This window comes from Chroicocephalus ridibundus, chromosome 2 (assembly GCF_963924245.1).
Source record: "Chroicocephalus ridibundus chromosome 2, bChrRid1.1, whole genome shotgun sequence".
NCBI lineage: Eukaryota > Metazoa > Chordata > Aves > Charadriiformes > Laridae > Chroicocephalus > Chroicocephalus ridibundus.
The window spans coordinates 164,772,968-164,793,473 of NC_086285.1; the positions used below are offsets into that span (position 1 = coordinate 164,772,968).

The 20,506-nt window shown below is 42.7% G+C and overlaps 1 protein-coding gene across 4 annotated transcripts in view; it reads right to left on the reverse strand.

Moving 5' to 3' along the window:
• AGO2 (argonaute RISC catalytic component 2) overlaps positions 1–17,488 on the reverse strand; it is a 58,047-nt gene extending 40,559 nt beyond the window's left edge. The window contains exons 1-2 of one of the 4 annotated variants that reach the window (XM_063327592.1): positions 17,451–17,488; positions 17,011–17,141 (exon numbers count right to left, since the gene is read on the reverse strand). In XM_063327592.1, the coding sequence (XP_063183662.1) occupies positions 17,011–17,041 (31 nt within the window). In that variant the 5' untranslated portion in view covers positions 17,042–17,141; positions 17,451–17,488. Of the gene's footprint in view, positions 1–16,203; positions 16,494–17,010; positions 17,165–17,450 lie in introns of those variants that run through there. The other 3 variants (XM_063327595.1, XM_063327593.1, XM_063327594.1) reach the window with 3 other exon arrangements.
• Between the last annotated feature and the right edge of the window lie 3,018 nt (positions 17,489–20,506).

A 20,506-nucleotide genomic window follows, 5' to 3' on the forward strand; every position in this document is an offset into this window, starting at 1 on the left:
CATAGGATTCCCACAGCACCAGCCACTCACAAATATTTCTCTCTTCTGCCCAGGCTCCTGGGTTTGAACACTTCAATTTCTTGTTATCCACACCCTGTATTACGGCTGAATTACGTACTGCCTTACCACTACTACCTGGTCAACCATTACCACGAGCATTTCCCGTCTCTGTCCAGTCTACTTTTATGCTTTCTAACATTTCTCTGGCTACTACCACATCCTAATTCCCCTGCCCTTCCTTTTTCTGTGCCAGATTTGGTACGTCACCCCTAGTTTTCAGAAATATCAAGAAAAAAAAAAGCTTACAAGACTTGGAAGTACAACGGGGGGAATCCCCCACAAGGTATTTATGCTGCAAAAAATAATTAGTTTTGTAATTAAGCAATACATCCTCCTCCTGCTGTATTAAAATGGGATTGTTTACTGCTTCTCACAGGGACGTAACGAAGCCGTATCTGTAAGTGTTCAGGGATCAACACAATCCCGTGTTGCTCAACAACATCATTACATTCCTCCACTGGAGTTTTAGTGACAAACAGTAAATATAAGTGAGGGAATATATTCAGTTTGGGGAATTACATGAAACACGGGAAGAAGCACAGACTCCTGGGGAAAGATGTGATTGCAGAGCTTTACAACCTGCATGTCTGCTGGAGGAAAAAAAAACAACCCAAAACTCAAGCTGTTCAGAAAGCAGGACTAACGCCATCCTGTATTTTCATTTTAAACATTTTTTTCAATGATTTTTTTAAAAGGATACAATAAAAAAAAAAATTAAAAAGGAAGCTATTTCTGGCTCAGGTCCCTAGGCAAACTTATTTAGGGCAGGGTGTTGCTTCAAGGAGATAAGTACTGTTTATCAAACAGCAGCATTGACCCGATAAGCAGTCAACCTATATTTTTGCCGCATAAAACAGATACGTATGCCTTAGCTATAGGACTGAGGGATGTGAATTGAACTTCAAGGGAAAAAACTTGAGTATTACAACTGTTGATCTGAATCCACTTTTTGGACTCCTGCCTCAAACTGAGAAAGCAAAATCAAACTATCTTGGGTGAGATGTACTACAGCAACCAGCTGTGAAGGGCAGAGTCACCAAATACTGAATTTGGTGTTGACAGGAGAGCCTAGAGCCTTATTACTCTTTTCTATCAAAGAAAAAACAATGAGCCTCAATCGTAAAACACAATTACTATGTTCAAAGTGATTCATCTGCCCCAGCTCCTTGTTCAAGCACTCCGGCATAATTCCCATCGCTCACTCACTTTCAAAGGTACCAATATGAGAACACTCTTCTTAGCACACAGGTTCCTACCAAGGAGGTTTTGCAGCATGATGAGGTGTGTTACAGGGGACACCGCTGGACACTGGAGCTCGAGGTGATGTCCTGCCCAAGGAAATCTGCCAAAATCCATACCTCAACACGTGTTACTTGCTCCATTCCTGTTTTTCAGAGACCCCTTCGCTAACGCAGATGATGCTTTTGGAGAGACGCTATTTCAAAGCGTTGGAAAATCTACATGCCTACCTAGATTTTACTTTTAAAGCACTGTCAAAGGAAAAATGAATTAGAAGAAAGATGAAAGACTAATAAAGTGGAGCATCCGTGTGATAAGTATCAGAAGCTCCTCACTCATTTGCTACATGATAATATGAATAATGAGGACGTTTCAGCCTTGATATGAAGATTGAGACCATCAAGAGCCCCATTTTAAAAGTGTGAAGTAAGGTAAGCTGGGTACTGAATGATGAGGTGCCAGTATACTGTCTTTAGGCTTATTTTTATCATGAAAAAACAGACTTCCTATTATAATTCATCCAATTTACATAGACCGAACATTCATAGTTATCAATCTTAAGAACGGCAATTTCTAAAATAAAATAATAATAAAAAAAAAGAAATCTGGAAGACGACAGATATTAGAAAAATAACATTCTTGTGGCAGTTTTCTGAAATAAAATTAAATGTCAAGCAGCATTGCTCTGTCAAAAGAGAGCAGCAGGGAAACGGGGGTGGTAAAGAAACTCTGCAAAATCCCAGAAATGCTGCTTCAGTACAAACACCAGAGTTTTGCAAACTGAGAACAGGACTGCAAGCGCAAAGCTGTCAGCATGCGTGCTCCTACTCCAGCACGTTATTGTGGATCAAAACTAGAGATAAGACAGTGACTCAAGGACTCAGCTGGCCAAGACACTCCGAGTATATAAGAGGTGCGAATGAGCCAGGCTCCTGAATGAGCGTGGCTCAGCTCGTCTGCTCCAAAATCCACACAATTATGCAACGATGATTTTTCAGGAGCGTTTAATTTATAACCATTTCCCAGACTTAGAGCGTTCACTTCTTTTGTCCTTGATTCTTCATCATCTTTTAAAGCTTAACTGCTGGTGTGCTGAGCACCCTGCAAGCGCTGCCAGTCAGCACTAAACTTGCACGTTGAAGATTTTTTAGCAAAGAATTATGCAATTTTAATGCGCAGTCAGAGCCCTAATGAGTTACTAAATAAGAAGGGGCCGAACGAGTTGCATCTAAGGGCTTGTCGACACAGGAAATCATCTGAGCATAATGATACTAGTGTAATTATATCAATAAGTTTCCTTGTGAGGCAAGTCCTAACGCATATTTAATAATCAGGTGATGTTTTCACAACTCAAAGCATGTTTTAGCACTGGGCTAACGCAACGTACATTTGTCGATAGGAAGTCTCTCTAAAACCATTTTTCTAAATATATAGCCTCTAAATGGAACTAAAGTGAAGAAAGGAAGCCTTATTTGGAAGCTTTACTTTCAGCTAAGGTTTCTAATATCAGACAGCAGGGCAGCTCTTCCAAATCATCGCTTGGGGATGTTTTCAGATATTGCTGTGCAAGAAAAGATGCACTTTTCAAAGTATTTTAGATAAACTAATTACTTGATACCCAAGTATTTAGTAAAAGAAGGGCAAATTTCATGCTAGCATACAGAATTTTAATTCAATATGCAATTCAATTCTCCTGCAGCATTTGATTTGATCCACCTCACTTGCCAACCCCAGCCTTACAGACAGCACAGACGATACAACCATTGTACGTATTCATTGCTGCCTCCAGGTCAGTTACGGATTCCATCACACAGACGCAGAGAGGAGGCATCGCTCCTTGGAAAAAACAGGGTTTAATAACTTGTCTTCAACTAGGCATCAGCTGTTTTGCCTCCAGAACTGCAGGAAACAAAAAAATGGCAAATGAGTTCATCATGATCAGGTTAAAAAAAGACTAAGACTGGGAAAGGAACAGACACATCTGCTTGAAAAGGCTTTTCCAGCAGCTACTGCAGAGGTGCTGAGTATCATGAACATAGATTAATGCAGGTTGGAAGGGACCAGGTTGACTTGTCCAGTCAAGTTTTGAATATCTTCAAGAACAAAGTTTCCACAATATCTCTTACAACCTGTTCCAGTGTTTGATCACACCCGTGGTAAAATAAACTTGCCTTATACTCAACTGGAGTTTCCTGCATTCCAGCTTCTGTCCCTTGTCTCCTGCCCTGTTCTGGTGCACCTGCCGTAAGTCTGGCTCCATCTTCTCCATAGCTTCCCCGCAAGTAGTTGTAGACAGCCCAAAGATCACCCTTTAGCCTTCTCTTCTTCAGGTTGAACAAACCTAATTCTCCCAGCCTCTCCTGATATGTCATGTGCTGCTACCCCGAGCCATCTTGGTGACCTGTCACTGGGCTTCCAGACAGGTGATGTCCCCTTTTAGGAGCCCAGCCTTTAGATACAGAATGGGAGACTTGGGGAGGAGACACTCCATGGCGGGGGAAACAGGTTTTCCAGAAATAGTTATTCAAATACTAGTAATAGAAGGAATTCAAGAATGTGGAAAACGTCCAGTACACATCCTTGCCAGGCTCTGCACAGAGTTCTTATTTTATTTACATATATATATATATATATATATATATGGTCACAGCAAGAAAGGGTGTACAGGGAGTTCAGCCTTTTCTTTTTAGGACCCAAATGAAAAAAAAAAAACCTTCGGGCTGCCTTCAAGTTTTCTTACAGTCTGAGTTTTATAGAGAAGTTTAACTTTCAACACTGGCTTTCTGTTAAGAACCGTTAGGGAAAGATAGGAAAAAGGCTGGCAGTGTTTTCTACGAGATAAGGAAAACTCAAAGCTGCAGCTCATAGTCCCTTGATATTATGGGGGGCAGAAGAGTCTATATGGAACCTGTACATCTGTCTGCTGCTCATTAAGCACGTTTTAGAGTACAGAAACTAGAAGTTCTTCAGTCAAGCTATAGCATTGTTGGATTAGATGATGCACAACAAATAAAGGTAACGGGACTTATCTGTTATCCCCAAGAACTCAACAAACCACAAGAAAAGTGCTGGAGGGAAGCAGAAGAAGAGATGATGTAATCAGAAGTTCATTTAAATCTGATATCTGTTACAGCATTATCTTAAATATCAGTTATTGAAGGTTCTTTACTAAGATCTGATTGCCAGAAGATTTCATGAGGTTTGCTCCTAATAATGCATCTTCTAGAAAAACAGTACTTTGTAAAGCCCAGCATGGCATATAACCTCCAGATAAGCATCTGGAGGAATGGAAATAGGTAAAAAGGGAAAAACAATTCTTCTTACCTTTTTATGCAAATAAAGTATACCTAAGACTACTTCAAACAACTCCTTTAACCACTTGCTGTCTTAGCTATACAAATTAGGCCAATTATACAACTGGGTGGAGGGCTAACAGATTACTAAAGGCAACCCCAGAAAAAAAAAGGCGGGTGAGGAGCAGGCAAGCCTGTAAGCCTTATCTATATCCACTACGAGGAATCCATAAACTCAGTGTAAAAGCCTTATTGCCCTAGAAATCAAGTAAGATCCAGTAAGTTGTACGGCGCCCAAAGTGGTCATTGGACACATCACATTCAACTTCTAAAGTTGCTTTTCCTTTTATTTAGTGGCAAAGTAAAGACATGGTGCTGTTAACAATGCTTTACAACTCTTATTTGTCCAGCGCCACATGGGGTGTCCCTGTTCCCCATTGCATTCAGCCTGTTCCTGTACGTCTCTCAAGTACCTGCTCATTCCAGGCCACCTGTGTCTCCACTTACATTTGGAAGCCAACCCTTAAAGACACTTAGCTCAACTATCTTCTTGCATTCCTCATTTTTTGTGCATGTATTCAATTTCTGTTATTTCTTTTCTCACTCTGACCATGTATAAACTGTGTCTGGACCCCATCAAGGATTCCTATATGATGTGTTTCACATCATTTTTTGATGGAACCCCTCTCTAAAGGTTCTTCTGGTCTCTCAGTGAGCAGCTAGCACACGTTCTAACCACGGCACATTGGCGTACGCCAAGGTGGGTTATCAGAGTTAGGGGTGCTTCAATACTGACAAGCAAAAACGGAGGAGCTGTCCTAGTATTTGGTCATATTTTAAGTCCCATGTATGACTATTGAGACATTTAGGGATCCCACTCTGCCAGATTGCTTCTGATGTCTTAGCATTGTAGTATGAAATTAAAAACCTTAACCAGGAGTCAGAGTGTTAGATAAACAGCATTGCCTTCAATCTTGTAATCTCATTACCTTCAGTGGACCTAATCTAGAGATCATTTTTATGAAATAAATGTCACTTACTGCAAAAGAATTCAAGCAATGTTAATTCTCAACTCAATCCTTTTATCTACTGAAAGACATGGCAGAGGGGTTGGACTAGATGATCTTTAAAGTTCCCTTCTCACCCAAACCATTCTAAGATTATTTTGTATGGAATAATCAGTTACAGATCTATAGCTCTCTTGGTTATTCTGGTTACTTTTTGACCCCTGTAAGATAGAGACAGGATTTCTTCATGGTGCCACAAGTGATATGATCCCCAGAGACCAGAATCACTCCCAGACATCAATGGTGTGAGTGGGTGTTGCAGTCAGAGATAAAAGGGAGAAGCAAGACATCAATCCAGCTTGCCGTGTAAGTTATGACCACGTTTCAAATAAGAATATGTGAAAGATTACAAGGGCAAAATGCCAGAGAACTAAAGAGGAAGAGATCAATGCTCCACCAGAAAGCAGCAGGTGAGAAACAAAGAATGGTTCTTCTCTCCAGCCCACAAGCTTCTTCTGGACAATGGCAACTTGCAAAAGACAACAAGTGTTAATTTCTTTTTTTTCCCTCCCACATTCTGCTTCCAGCCTAGACCTTCAAAGTTATCCTCCAAATTTTCAAATGCTAACAAGTTCGTTCTCACCACACCACTGGCCACCTGCAAGCAGGACAAGGGGCAGAAGCACCATCAGAGCACACAAGGAGCATACAGAGCATACAGTATCTATCCCTACTGTTAATAAGCGAGGTGGTTTAACTGATTCCTGTACACAAAACTGTACAAAGTACTACCGAAAACCTTAAAGGATGCAGAGAAATGCTTTTAATTACAAACTGCAATGTTGAATTACGTCATCCAAATAGTGAGCCTCAGCCAAACAATGGAGGGGATGCTTATGGCTTACCCACAAGTCAGCAACCAGTTTAAAGTTAAATGTGAATTCAAACTACAAAATAACTCTGTCTTCAGCCAAACCTCTACTTGATAAAGGGGGAAATGGAGAACATTCTTAGTGCTATTTATCACACTTGACCATAATGATTCATTCACTTTTCCATACCTTAGAAAATGATTAACTAATTCCAGATGCCTTTTCTAACAATTTAAAGTAAAGAATGTAATAGGATTTTCTCCATTCATAAAGAGCAATGCCTCCATTCAATACAATCTCTGTTCTTTGCCACTCTAAAAGGCCTATGTGGTGAATAGACGCACCTATGAGAGGAATAAAGACACCCACTAGGATCTATTCTCCCTTCATGCTGCTTCTTCCCTATAGAAGGCAAGACCAGAAAGATCTGTATTCTTCATCCCATGTTACTCTTCCTTTATCCCCCTTATGTTTGCTGAAATACTGCATTTAGGTTAGGAAAGAAATGTGGCTTCCCCTCCTTCTGTATTAGTTGACGGCATAGGTATGTATGAAACAACACAACCCAGCCTCCATATTTTTAAGTCACTGGTAGGCTGGTAAAGTGTGACTTCTTTATCCATCAGTACTGACTTCCAATAATATTTATTTCAATGCACAGACTGAAACTTCCGTTTAACTATTCGCTGTGAATATCAAACGAACAAGCGCTTGCATTCAGTCCCAAGGACAGCACAGAGTCATTCCAGCTGGTGCCAGGCACAGCACCGAGCTCAGCGAGGGGTCCTCAGCCCCAACCCCCCCCCCCCATTAAATACTTCAACTTCTTCAAGTACACACTTTTGTCTTTGCACACACAAACAGCCACCAAATAACACCATTATACTGTACACCTCCCTAGGACGCTTCATTCCCTCTGTAACTCGAGATCTCAGTATGTTGTAGATTTTTTTCCCCTCAGAAATAGTAAGAACTGGTCTGTATATCATAGCTCACAAACGGACCCTGGAGAGACCAAGTTCTCAGCACAACGTTGCTCCTCCAGCCTCTCTGGCAACACCTTTCCCTTCCTTCTCCTTCCTTGCCATTACACCCCATGCCTCACCTCCGGCCTTCTATATTATTAGAGACATTAGGGCCCACATGCACACAAGCTCCACTAAGCCTAACGAGCCCTAACAGCTTAGACTTTACTCTGTTGCCGCTGACATGTCTTTCTAGTGAGCTGTGCCTCACCAGCTGGAAACTGGTGCCACAGAGGCCCCAAATCCCCATTCTCTCTGGTATTCACATTGTATACAATTTAATGAAAAACAGAAATTATTTGTCCTCAGCTTATTAAAGAAAAAAGCTAGGAGGGCTGTATTTTGTGCTGTACCTTTGCAAGCACATCCATACCCCAACAGACTTTGGCTGGCAGTATTTTTGTGTAAAATCTAAAGATAAAAAAAATCTAAGTTGTCTTCATACCTAAAATATTTTTTTCAATTTATAAAACTCAACTGTTGAGCTATAACTCTGAAGCAGTCATGCTTTCCTTGAAAAAGAAATCTTTCCCCATACCCACAATGGATTAATCTACAAAAACATGAACACTCTCATGGCTTAGTTTCAAAATAGAAAATTCACAGTTAGGAGCTGAGGTTATGCTTTATTTTATCATTTTAGGTAGTGGAAGCAGCTGTAGGAGCATCTTTAACATGCAAGAGATCCAACAGTATCTACTGCGGTTTCAAGAGATAGGGCTGTGGTTTTTCAGCATCGCTGAAAAGAGAGGCAAAATGCAGGTTCCTAATAATGGAATAACTGAGATATGACGAGAGCGTAGGCTTTCAGCAGAACTCCCCAGTGAGAATTTTTTTTTTTTCCTATTACATCACGGGGCTTTTTTTCCTCCACCTGCTTCTTGTAAGCAACTTAAGTTCTCATATTAGGTGATACAAACCAAAACTCAACTGTGTCACTGTGCCACCCCAGTTGTGACGGCAACAGCATGGGAGGAGACAGCAAATAATGGCATCTCACTAGAGGGAGATCCAAATCCCCACAGATATTTTTTTTTCGCTGGAAATAATTAATTTTCTCCTGCAGTGTCACTATCAAAACTTTACTCCATGTGGCACTCAGTCCTGTAAATTTCCATTTTTGGTCTGTGCATTATTTTAAGGGCTCTGTGAAAGGTAAATTAAAAAAAAAAAAAAAAGGCCCATACAAGTTTCCTACAGAGTGGCCTATACCTCCACTGAAATTTTACATTAAAGGGGATTTGAAAGTCAGAAACAATTAGAAAAAAAATAATCGCTACTGTATTCTAATCACATAACGAGACCCAAACAATAAAGCTCCACTTCCTTGCCCCGGTGGGAAGTTTCCTCCTTCTGAATGAAGCTCTCACTTTTTAAAGAACACACCCTTATGCAAATATTCTGAATCCATACGAACTATTCCTAAGCATTGCTTCATTAAACGCTGAAGCTCTTCCTAAAAAGAAACATACCGGTTTACCAAGACATTCATTCTTCTGTATTGTCATTTCTACATGAACTGGGGTTTCTTCTCTACTTTATTTTTGTTTTGTTTGTGGTTAGAAGGGTTGGTGGTTTTTTGGGTTTTCTTTTTAAACCTATGTCTCTCATTAACTTTCTCAACAGAAATATTCAAGTTCGAAGAGCTGAGGTTGACAAATTCTAATGTTTGACAAACCTTACATTTCACCGGCAGTTAAAAAGCACAAACAAGGAAACCCCTGCTCTCCCAAAGTCTTGTCCTCCATGTGGAAGCAAACGAAGATTTCGGAAACGATGGAGGAGTATGATGGGGGAAGAGAGCACAACCAACAGAGGGACCAATAAAAAAAAAAAACCCAACAAAACAGTAGAAAGGGAGCATTCACTGCAAACCACAAGTCCTATGAAAGGACAATGAAATAAGTTCATTATCTAAGGATAAGTGAAGCCAAGAACACAGCAACATTTAGATAGGAATTTACCCTCTGTATGAATAGATGCCTGTCCTTTAACAGTAAACACTTGCTAAACAAGTTTCAGAAGGTATATAACGAGGCCGTAGTAATAATTATGTTTTAAAGCATTATTCATCTACATGACAAGTTTAACTTCAAACAATTTTTAGATTGATCTAGCTAAGCCAGTGAAACCTCCCCTCTTGGGAACTCTTCTAAAATTGGCTTATTTAAAATAAATCTAAATTAGCAGATCCACACACTTCCTACTACTAAATTAAAATTTAAATTTTATTATTTTCTCACATTAATAAGCTCTAATATAAATTTCATGACTGAACTAAGAATACAAAAAAAAAAAGCACCAGTGAGACAAAAAGTTCTAAAGCTCCAATCTGTGACATTAGCAGCTCAAACAGAGCCACCCACAGTATCTAACACCGCCTGCCAAGTCAGCTCCTCGTCTGGCCAAAAAAGAGTTGCTTTTTTTTTTTTTCTAGACTATATACAAAATCATCAATTTGCTTCCCTATACGCAAATCCGTGCTGTAACACCAACATAGTTTCAAAAGTGTATTTCCAAGGTCCCCAAGATGACATGCTGAGATCAGTTATCCTTCAGACTTACACATATTTTATGGAATTATGGGTTATGTGATTTAACTCTTCACACAGGTGAAAGCTAACATTAAGCATTTTCTCCACGTTCCAATTATAAAGCAATTTGTACAAGGGAATGCAATGAGCTCGTTGCCAGAAGATCTGTTAGGGAAGACATGCGGGGCCCAAAACAGTGCAGATGTATGTAGTTATCCTGTATCTCTGAAAAGTTAAATATTTTAACACTTCTCTCAGAGACAGAGACTTTCACAACTGCGGAGCTACTGTGGCATATATTAACACTGGCACCCAGGCCTTAACACCTTCACTTCAGGCCGTAATAAGCTCACATACAACTTGAGCTGGTATAAGACAGAATGAGCACCGAAAGAGCAGCCCTGCCTTCACGCAGCTGTTCAGTCTGCCCTGTGCGTTATGAGTGTTCCTGCAGAGAAGGAAAGCAGTTAAAACTAACTAGGAGAGGAGAGAAAGGCAAGGAATGAGAGGGACTTAGTTTTAGTTTGGATCAGTCCGCCCAAGAGTGCACAATGCAGCCTCCCACACTAACGCCTGCACGACCGTTTCTTTTGCAGCAGGGATAGATTAGGCTGGTTTCAGATGAATGTAAAACTACAGGCTGATGCATGGACAGTTTTTAAATCTACTTTCAGCAACACAGAGTTTTATTTTTCAGTTGCCTGTTTGATGAAGTTTGAAGGGAGACTAAAACCTACAGCAAAACCAAAACACAACTCAGCAGCACTGGCAAAAAAACAGAAGAGGATAAACAAATTATAGTAGGAGAGAGTGAACTACTCTGGACACATCTGTGATTAAAAAAAAAAAAAAATCTATTTCACAACCCAAATAGAAACAGAATTTGGCAGCACTGTGGACAGCTCAATCAGAACTGAATTCAAAAGACAACACCGATGGCAGCAGAAAAGAAAAACATCAAAGCAAGCTTCGGACTGACTTGATTATGTCATTATCAACAGTACTTTCCCACCTTCTATCATAGTACCATCCCAGCTTCTATCTTGGCTGTGTCCGGTTTTGTAGGTCACATAGTTTTTAAAAAAAACCCCAAAACTTATCTTTCTAGAAAGCCTGGGGATCAGGTACCACATGGCTTCGCAGCTGCGGCAAAGCTATAAAGAAAGATATTTAGGAGAAATATTTTTCCTTAATGCAAAGGGAGACTACAGAAACAGACGAAATAACACTCATACTACAACTTTTTATTTAAAAGCACTAAGTTTACTCTGAAAAGAGAATAGTAAAAGCAAAACAAATTAAAATGGAGAAGTTAAAAATGAATTGCACTAACCTATGGTGCTCGCTAAACACACTGAAAGACACCACCTACTGAAACAGTCGCAAGTATACAAAAACACGGGCATCACCTCAGCCTGAGGATTAAAACAAGCACTTCCTGGACAGTACTAAAAAGTCTCTTTGAAGCACTACTTCTTAGAAATGGCTACTAAAGAGAGCTGTGTAGTAACAAATGACAACTCTCCTGTAAGACATGAGATACACTACACAAGTCCAATCTATCTGGGGATGACGCCATTCAGGTCTGCCTTTTACTTTTCGCAATTTTGATAGCATAAAGAGTATAAGGAAACATTTAAATTCAAATTGGGGTATTACAATAAATGGCAAAAGAAAACACAAAAAAAACCCCTTGCACCGAGTTGGAAAGTGCTGCACTTCCCTAGTCAATAGGGTAAGAGATACTTTACATTCTAGTGGGCTGCTTTGTGTGCACATCAGAAAGGATGCACGATACTAAAGCAAATTAATTGGACAATGCGTGGAACAGATCCCGACCCACAGCCACTACAGTTAAAACTCTGTAATATTTTCCACCAGCTATTTTTTTTTTTCTAATTCATAACTTACCAAAAATATTGGAGGTTGACTTTCTTAATTTTCAAATTTAGTAATATTTTCTGGTAGTCTGAGTATTAGAAATTCCGTCACTAAAATTATGACCACGTATTCCGCCAAAACTTGAAATAAGGGAGGCAATACACAACGAAATTTTCATGAGTCTTACAAGTTTGTAAAGCTATTGTCAGCACATGCTTAGCCAACATGAACAAGACTTCCATTAGGCATCTAAAGTTCCTAATTAGTTATAACTGCCTATGTTTGCAAAGTCCATTGAGCAGTTAGAAGTTTACTGCGTTCATTGACTTGATTCCTGCAATTTCTGGAAGGCCAACAGTATTTAGAAGGGCTGCTTTCTGAAATGGAAAAATCCTTCCTTCCTATACTGTTCAAAGTAGGTAGAAGAACAGACCATCATATGATAACTTAAGGCATATTTTCTTTTATAGAGTTGAAACATTTAACTCCCTTTCCCACCTGTCTGTGAAACAGAGGAAGACTAGTGGTAACAGCAGTGCGAGAGGGTATACAAATTATGAAAGCGGTACTTTCCTGGAAGTCAGGAAAGTTTGGCTGTTCCTCTGTACTCTTTCAATATACATTACAACACACCACTAAGCACGTATGAGTACACGATGATTCTGCAAACATGAAAAATATCAAGACAAAGTAAAAATCAGTGTACAAAATCCCATGTAACTGCAGTTTCAGCAAAGTAATCCCTGCTGAAAAACATGTTTCACTTTTCATATAGCAAATAGTATACTCCAGTTCACTAAAGAAAGGAGAAAGTTTTGGTTCACATGTATGACAACATCAATTATCTTTTCATCAAATGACTAACTCATCTTTAAGCCACCTTAAGACTACACAGCCAGCTGAAGCAACACAGTAATATGCAGCCGTCATCTTCTTTAGGGAAATGTATTGGCCATGACAAAAATACGCTTGAAAAAGTTACACTGCATTTTGTAGTTTGTAACATTCTCAAATGCAATCTAAATTTAAGGAAAAATTCTCACACAAAAAGGAAGAGAGCTGAAGCTGTGCATTAAGTTCCCATTTCCTCTTCTATGTGTGGCAGCTTACAATGAATTTCAACATAATTTACTGCCTAAAATTAAGCCAAAGAAACTGGGCAACTCTAATACCAGCAGAGCTAGCACAGTAAGAGCAGGTCCAGATCCACCCCCAAAACACAAAAAGCCTTTCTAAGAAAAGGGCAGACCCTTGAGAGAAGGTACAAGGGAGTTCTTGCTGTTACTGGAGCACGAGCTAAGAGGACGCTGGTGGAGTTAAATTCCATGATATGAAGATGTTGCCATTTCTGACACCATAAGAAAGGCACAAGCACAACCTTCCCTGCACCACACTTTAAGACTAAAGAGTCCTAAAGAAAATCAACACCCAGCCATCACATATCTTCAAGAAAATATACGGGAGTTAAAAAGAAGTACACACACTGAAAAACAAGAAAGACTTAGAAGTTTCAAGAGTCTATTAACAATTTTAAAGAGTTAACTTAAAACTAAATGCCAAGTGAGAAAATAACCTTTGTTTCACTAGTTTGATAGTTCAAAGTTGTTTCTTGTGCAAGGAAAAGAAGTTTATATTTTACATGCAAAGTCATAACTCCCTTCACAAACACACTCTTTTTCAGAGCGCTTCAGCAATAAATTAAGACCTTGAGTAGCAAGCAAAAATCAAATATCCTTTCAAAGAATAAAAAGACAATCTATAGTATGCGAAGTTCAGAATTTATAAACATATGAATACCAAGTAGTGCAAGTTACAGAAGTTTAGGCAAGTTTTAATCAATTCTTTAAACCAAATTACAGTAATTTTATTATGCTGCTTTGACATTTTTCTGTCCTTCTAGAAACATCTTCCAAAACATAGCAGTATCAAACATCTTTTTCTTAAAAAAAAAAAACCAAAAACGTATCTCTTATTTTTTCAGTTTTGTTTTTTTTTTTTTACTTTTCACCGTTTCTTGAAGGCAAGGAAAAACTATATGGGTGCAGTGTTTCAGCAAATTCAACAAGAAGTGAAGAACTCAAACAGTATTTGGGAAAAAGGAACAGGGATCATAGGTTTCCTAACCACAAAAACAGTGATTTCGGGATGTCCTCCTCTAGTATAAAAAAACCCTCTTACTCCCAATGTAACAGCATGTTTGAACAAAGTTTCCACATTCAGCAGCAATTTTTTGAAATTAGTCAGATATGGCCTCCTAACTTGCTTTATACTGTTTCCAGAAAAAGAATTAAGATTAAAATAGCAAACCCTGTGGCAAATTGAGCGATTACGCTGGCAGGAGGCCAGCACCACAGGCACCCTCGGAATGGGGTTGGCTGCGGTGTCCAGTTTGGCGAGGGGAGCTGGAAGAGCAAAGTAGCTTGTACGCATCGGCAGCATTCGGAGAAGCAAACGGCGGCAAGATCTAAGTTACAGGAGATATGAATGGAGCATTTATGCGGTGACAAGGATGTGCTGACAGACATGTAGAGGCTGGAGTTCTTGCGCATTCACGGCAGCTGTGGCTCAGTGAATGGTTGTAAACCACACTTCTTGCTCACTCCTCGGCACAGGATTTCAGCGTACATTCATTTTATAGGTATCAGATTAATGTATGGAAGGGGACTTTCACTGGCAGCTCGCAAGCCACACGTAGTCTTACACAAGACAACTAAGCATCCCGCTGACAGTCCCTATTTCCAGACAGGTTCACAGTACAGCCATACTCTCCTAAAAGACTCTACTCGAATGCCCTGCCTTATGATTTGGTGTGGAGCAGCAAGCCATTTGGGCTGCTAGAAGCCACTGGGCTGCTAAGGCTCTCTGTGGATGATTTCACAGGAAGGAAACGGAGCGCCTCGCAACGTGGAGAACAACTTGCAGCTCATACCCCAGAACAGACACCGTCACTGCCCAGCTCTGCGTACGGGGAAAGGGCTGAGCCACAGAGATAAACTAGGAAGTAAACAAGAGAGAAGATGAGCTTGACTGGAGGGAGCAGAATAGCAGGAGCCTGAGACACTTGTAGCAACCTAGGACTCGGTAAAAGTATAGTGGTTGTTTTATCAAGACCACGAAGTGAAGAGGAGGTTTTTCCAGTACGGAAAAAATACCCTTACACACTGAACGTGGGTTCTTGATGCTAAACAGCAGCCACCAACGCTGGTGCTATGGAAGTAAGATCATTCCAAGCGAAAGGGAGTGTGGTAGGATCAGACAGGGAGCACAGAAAGGAAGGTAGAGACACTCTTATGTGTAAAACTACTCTCAGCCCATAGATTGGCAATATTTTCAAGGATTTAGCTCCTTACGTATAGCTTTGGAAAAGATGCATCAATAGGAGGTGAACATAACAGCCTTAGCAACAACAGTACAATCTGAGCACCATGAATAGCCGTAAACTGAAAGCATACCTGTACCTGAGCATGAGAACCTGACACTAAAAGCCAGCAAATGATTAAATCAATAGTTATACACAGTTACTGGTACTGAAATCTGCAAATGATGTTATACATGAAACCAAAATCTTGAACATCAGTCTGGATTCACACAGCTACAGAGACCTATCTTCCTGTTGTGCCTAGTAAAAGCCTTCGTGCACTGTAGAAAGAAAAGCAAGAAAGTAAAAACAAGAGCTGTACTTTAAGAGGAAAACAATCATCCAGACTGTCTGTCTTGATTCTTGTGCCTTCAAGAGAATCAAATCAAAGAAAAGAAGCCAGCACCTAACTCTGGATCCTAAGATGTAAATGCTCTTACAGTAGAAGCATTCATTAAAGTTACAGTAAAAGACATCTCAGCTACAGGTCCCACGTTTCACTACACTACTCTTTGCTAGATTATCCCTCTAAGGCAAAAGATTTTATGCAAAACTGTTGAGAAAAGTAACATAAAATAAAGTTCCATTTATTTTGAAACTTTTCTATACGGAAAGTAGGTACCAGTCACCCATAGTTTCTAGATTAGAAAAGAATCCTCACCACAGAAACAGCCTATCACTGAAAAGAAAAAAAAAAAAACACCGTTGTGTTAACTGCACAAACTTCCACAGCACCCGTGTATCCTTCCCCTAAATAATATTAAAAGTCCCTGAGCGAGACGGTAACCTTTCTTCTCTCCACATTCATCGTTCCTTTGCGCCCAGATTTCATTCCACCACGGCGACTGAAGACACCTAACTAAACCGATAACCTCTTCCAGCCCTACCCGACGCGTGGATACGGTTTCTCTCCCGCTAAACAACACAAACTAACTCGACACAGCCGTCGGCGAACCCGCCGCGAGCAAAGCCCGGCCAGAGCGGCCTGAACCGCCGGTATCCCGGGAGGATGCGGCGGCTGCGAGGATCTGGGCGGGAGGAAATGGAGACCCCGGTCCGTGCCGCGCTGCCAGCAGGAGGCCGAGCTGGCAGGAACAGCCGAGCGTCGGCCTGGGGAAGGCGGCACGTAGCGCACAGCCGAGGGGACGAGGTCGGGCCGGGGAGTGCGTCTGTTTGGGTGTGGGGGGGGAATCTCCGCCATCTCCCACCACCCCCAGCAGCCACCGCAGCCGCGAGGGGAACCCCTCGCCCGGCAGAGGGGTGCAGCCCCCTCGCCTCAGCCCCCCTCCGCCGCCTCAGGGCTTCCCCCCGCCACCGTTCCCTCAGGCCGGGGCCAGCCCCCCGCCGGCGGCAGAGGGAGGGGAGAGGAGGGCAGGGGAAGGCGACCCTCCCCTCAAAGGGGCCTCCGGACACGCAGGCTGGCTCGCCGAAGTGGCGGCGGCAGCCTGACCCCTCCTTCCCCCGTGAGGGCGGCCGGCGGCTCCAGCCAGGCCCAGGCCGGAGCGGGAGGACGTGGGGGGGCGGGGGGGGTATCGTGCCGCCTCCCGCCCTGACAGACCGCCGCGTGCGCCAACGGTCACCCCCCTCACAGACACCCTCTCACAGGCATCCCCTGCTCACAGACACACGCACACACAGGGCCACCGAGCTCCAACCCCGCCGCCCCGAGGGAGGAAGAGAAACTCGTTCCGGCGGGCGGCCCCCCCCGCCCGGAGGATGGAAAAACCGGCCGAAGCCTCACCGGGTCCGGCGGAGGTGGCTCCCGGGTACATGTCTCCGTGTGCGGCGGAGGAGGCGGCGCCTCTCTCCCGGTCCCTACCGCGGCGGCAGCTCCAGGGGAGGAAAGGGGAGGGAGCCCGAGCCCCGGCTACGCTGTGGGGGGAAGGAGGAGGAAGGGGAGGGGAGGGGAGGGGAGGGGGAAGGAAAAGAAAAGGGGAAAGGAGGAGGGGGGGGGGAAAAGAAAAGAAAAGAGGGAGGAGGGCCGGGCCGACGCCGGGAAACCAGGTTACTCGGCGGCACTGAGGAGCGGGGCGGTGGGTGGGGAGAAGGGAGGAGCCGCGGGGTCACGGGGAAGGGGCGCTCCGCCCGCCGCCGCCGCCTCCTCCTGCCCGCCGCCGCCTGAGGGGCCCCGCTCGCCGGCCGGGCGGTGGGCACGGGCCGAGCCCAGCACCAGCAGCCTACCCTCCGCTGTTGGAGCCCAGCACGGCTCTGCCGCCTCCTTCTGCTCCCCCGCACGAATCTCATCTGCTGGATCCGAGCGGCTCTGCCCCAGCCCTGCCCTCCTTGTGCTTTGCTCTTCTTACAGCCCGGCAGCGTGGTCAACCAGACACCGACCGTGTGTGCCAGGTGCCTTTCTAGGCCCTGGGGTCAGCCACCACCATGAACGTTGGTACGTTTTTACCAAGCCTCTGCCTTAGGCAGGAGCAACCTCAACAGTTTTGGGCCCCTCGCTACAAGAAAGACACTGAGGTGCTGGCGCAGGTCCAGAGAAGGGCAACGGAGATGGTGAGGGGTCTGGAGAACAAGTCTTGTGAAGAGTGTCTGAGGGAGCTGGGGGTGTTCAGCCTGGAGAAGAGGAGGCTGAGGGGAGACCTTCTCGCTCTCTACAGCTACGTGAAAGAAGGGTGTAGAGAGGTGGGGGTTGGTCTCTTCTCCCAAGTGATAGGACAAGAGGAAACGACCTCAAGTTGCACCAGGGGAGGTTTAGACTGGGTATTAAGAAAAATTTTTACACTGAAAGGGTTGTCAAGCATTGGAACAGGCTGCCCGGGGAAGTGGTTGAGGCACCATACCTGGAGGTACCTCAAGGTAGACAGGTAGACGTAATGCTTAGAGATGTGGTTTAGTGATGGTTTTTGTCAGAGTTAGCTTGATGGCTGGGATGGATGATCTGAAAGGTCCCTTCCAACCTAGGCAATTCTGTGATTGTATATGTGTATGCTGCAGCCAGGACTGCTAGAGACTTGTTCCATCTTTCAGTGAGATCTTGGAAAACACTAAGCTCTCCCCTACCTCTCCTTCAAGGCAGTCTGCCTGGTTATGCATGTTTAAAAGGGATGCTGGAACGGCATCAATATTGCACATACTGCTTGATCTTGAATGCCATGTTTACTTGAAAATTGGATTTGATTGTTTAATTTCTTTTCTTCCTCCCCAACGCCCTATGAGTCAAAAGGCAACGCTGCTGTGAAAACCTCAGATCAGTCACCTCGTGGATCTCACTCCACAGCACATCCACTTTTTGTTGTATCTACGAAACCCAGATGTGGTGTGGTACCTTACTGTCTTGTACAACCAGATAATCTCTGGCCCTACGTATGTCAAGTTTAGTACCGGGGAATACCAACAAGCAATAATGTGAAAGAGGCATGGTATTGGTCAATCTGATGCACTGAGGCCCAGGACATATTCGTCATGATATGGAACTGTCATTGTTTTGCAGTCACCTCATTGGTACCTCTTCCTTTCAGAAAGAGAAAGTGTGAAAAAAAATCTTAAACCTGCTGAGGAGGCAAAGAGCAAGTTACTGATGCTTGTTTCCACCAGAAAGTGTTACCTACAGAATTACGCTATAGGAGCTATGATCCACGCTTTCATTCACCTGCTCCATTTTGATGTGTAAGCCTTTAAAAAAAATAACGCTGTTCTCATCCCAGAACAGTCAAGCCCCTTCAAAGTCAACTGAATTCCACTGAATTCCATCAGTAAATATTATCTGCCAAGGGACAAGAGTGAACATACTGCTCGTATGGTTCGTCAAACCAATTAATACCCTCTTTCATCAGTTCATCTCTGAAGTGATATAGAAGCATCTCACTATTCCAAAGTTACATCAACTATATGTTTACTCTTCCCTTTGGGTCATACCTGCAGATATTCAAGGGTTGGTATTAACAGCTCAGCTTTCACTTCAAGTCTACTGTTCCTGAAACCATTGTCACCACTGGAGTTTCCACTGGAGTTGCTGGAAAGTAAAGGTTTACCAGTAACTATAAAAAAATAAAGGACAAAATCATGGGTCAAATTTAGTTCTAGAGTAAAGCCAAGTAAGTCTAGCAAAATTATATAGATAAACTTTGAAGATAGACTTGCCAAGGGAGCTGGCAAAGGGGTTGCTCTTTCCCCTCTCTGAAGAGTTGGGTAATATTTTTGCACAACCACCAAAAATTTCTGGTTTCTGCTATATAACCTTGCTAGAGGCTGAAAGAGGCGGGAGGGGGGATGAGGGGGTGGTAGAAATCCCCCAAACTAAGAGCCTAAGATAACTAAAGAGAGTTATCTGAAGCAACTTTGGCCTTTCTGCTCTATTAGATAGTATTAAATGCTGAGGTGATGGGGAAAACCATGCACTCCCTGTTATCAGCTTTTTTTTTTTATTCTATATTTAAATCAATCTCTTCAATCTGATCAGGAAGGTAACTCCCTCTAACATTACACATACCGCTGTGCCTGTTAGAGCTTCTGCATTTAAGTACAAGACAGCATAAAAATACACCGATGGGTTTCTAGAAAAGTCCACCTGACTAATTTGGTCACCCTGACGAGCAGCACTGCAGCTAACCTCCATCAGATCGCATTCATAGACACGTGGAGTGAGCCCAATACAGACTTCCAGGAAAGTGGTTCCTATAGATGGACAAAAAACCCAAATTCACTGAGTGTTGGACACATAACCACAGAAAATTCTGTCTCACCTTTCCACATCATTCTGCTTGTGAAATCCTGCCCTGAAAGCAGCAGCCAGTGGAGCTTACATGCTGAAGGGATGTACCGACATGGAACTTCATCAGATACCTCACACAATTGGAAAAGAAAAAAAAAGAAGTAGATTATGGTACTCTGCTAGCAGTTTGAAAATAGCAAGCTAACAAGCAACAGGAGATAGGTGAAATCTAAGGGGAGGTTTCACAACACAATGAACACGTATCCCACACTTCTCTTGGGCTCCACAGGATTCTCTGCAATTGATTTCAGAAATTCCCTGGAAAACAGAAATCCCGAAACCAGCAATTAATACCTGGAACACCGTAGAGTGCAATATACTCGTATTGATTTGAAGCTGATTTTTGTGGATTTAGCACTTCCTAAGCAAAAGGGCTTATCGCTGTGTATACATGCCTGCAGACTTGCACAATCAGTTAAATAATAGAGTTAAATAGTTTTATTTCGGCACTGTTTTCTCGTGTAGAAGTCCTGCTGTTCCTGCAGGCTGTTTTCATGCTGCTGCACACTTGCAG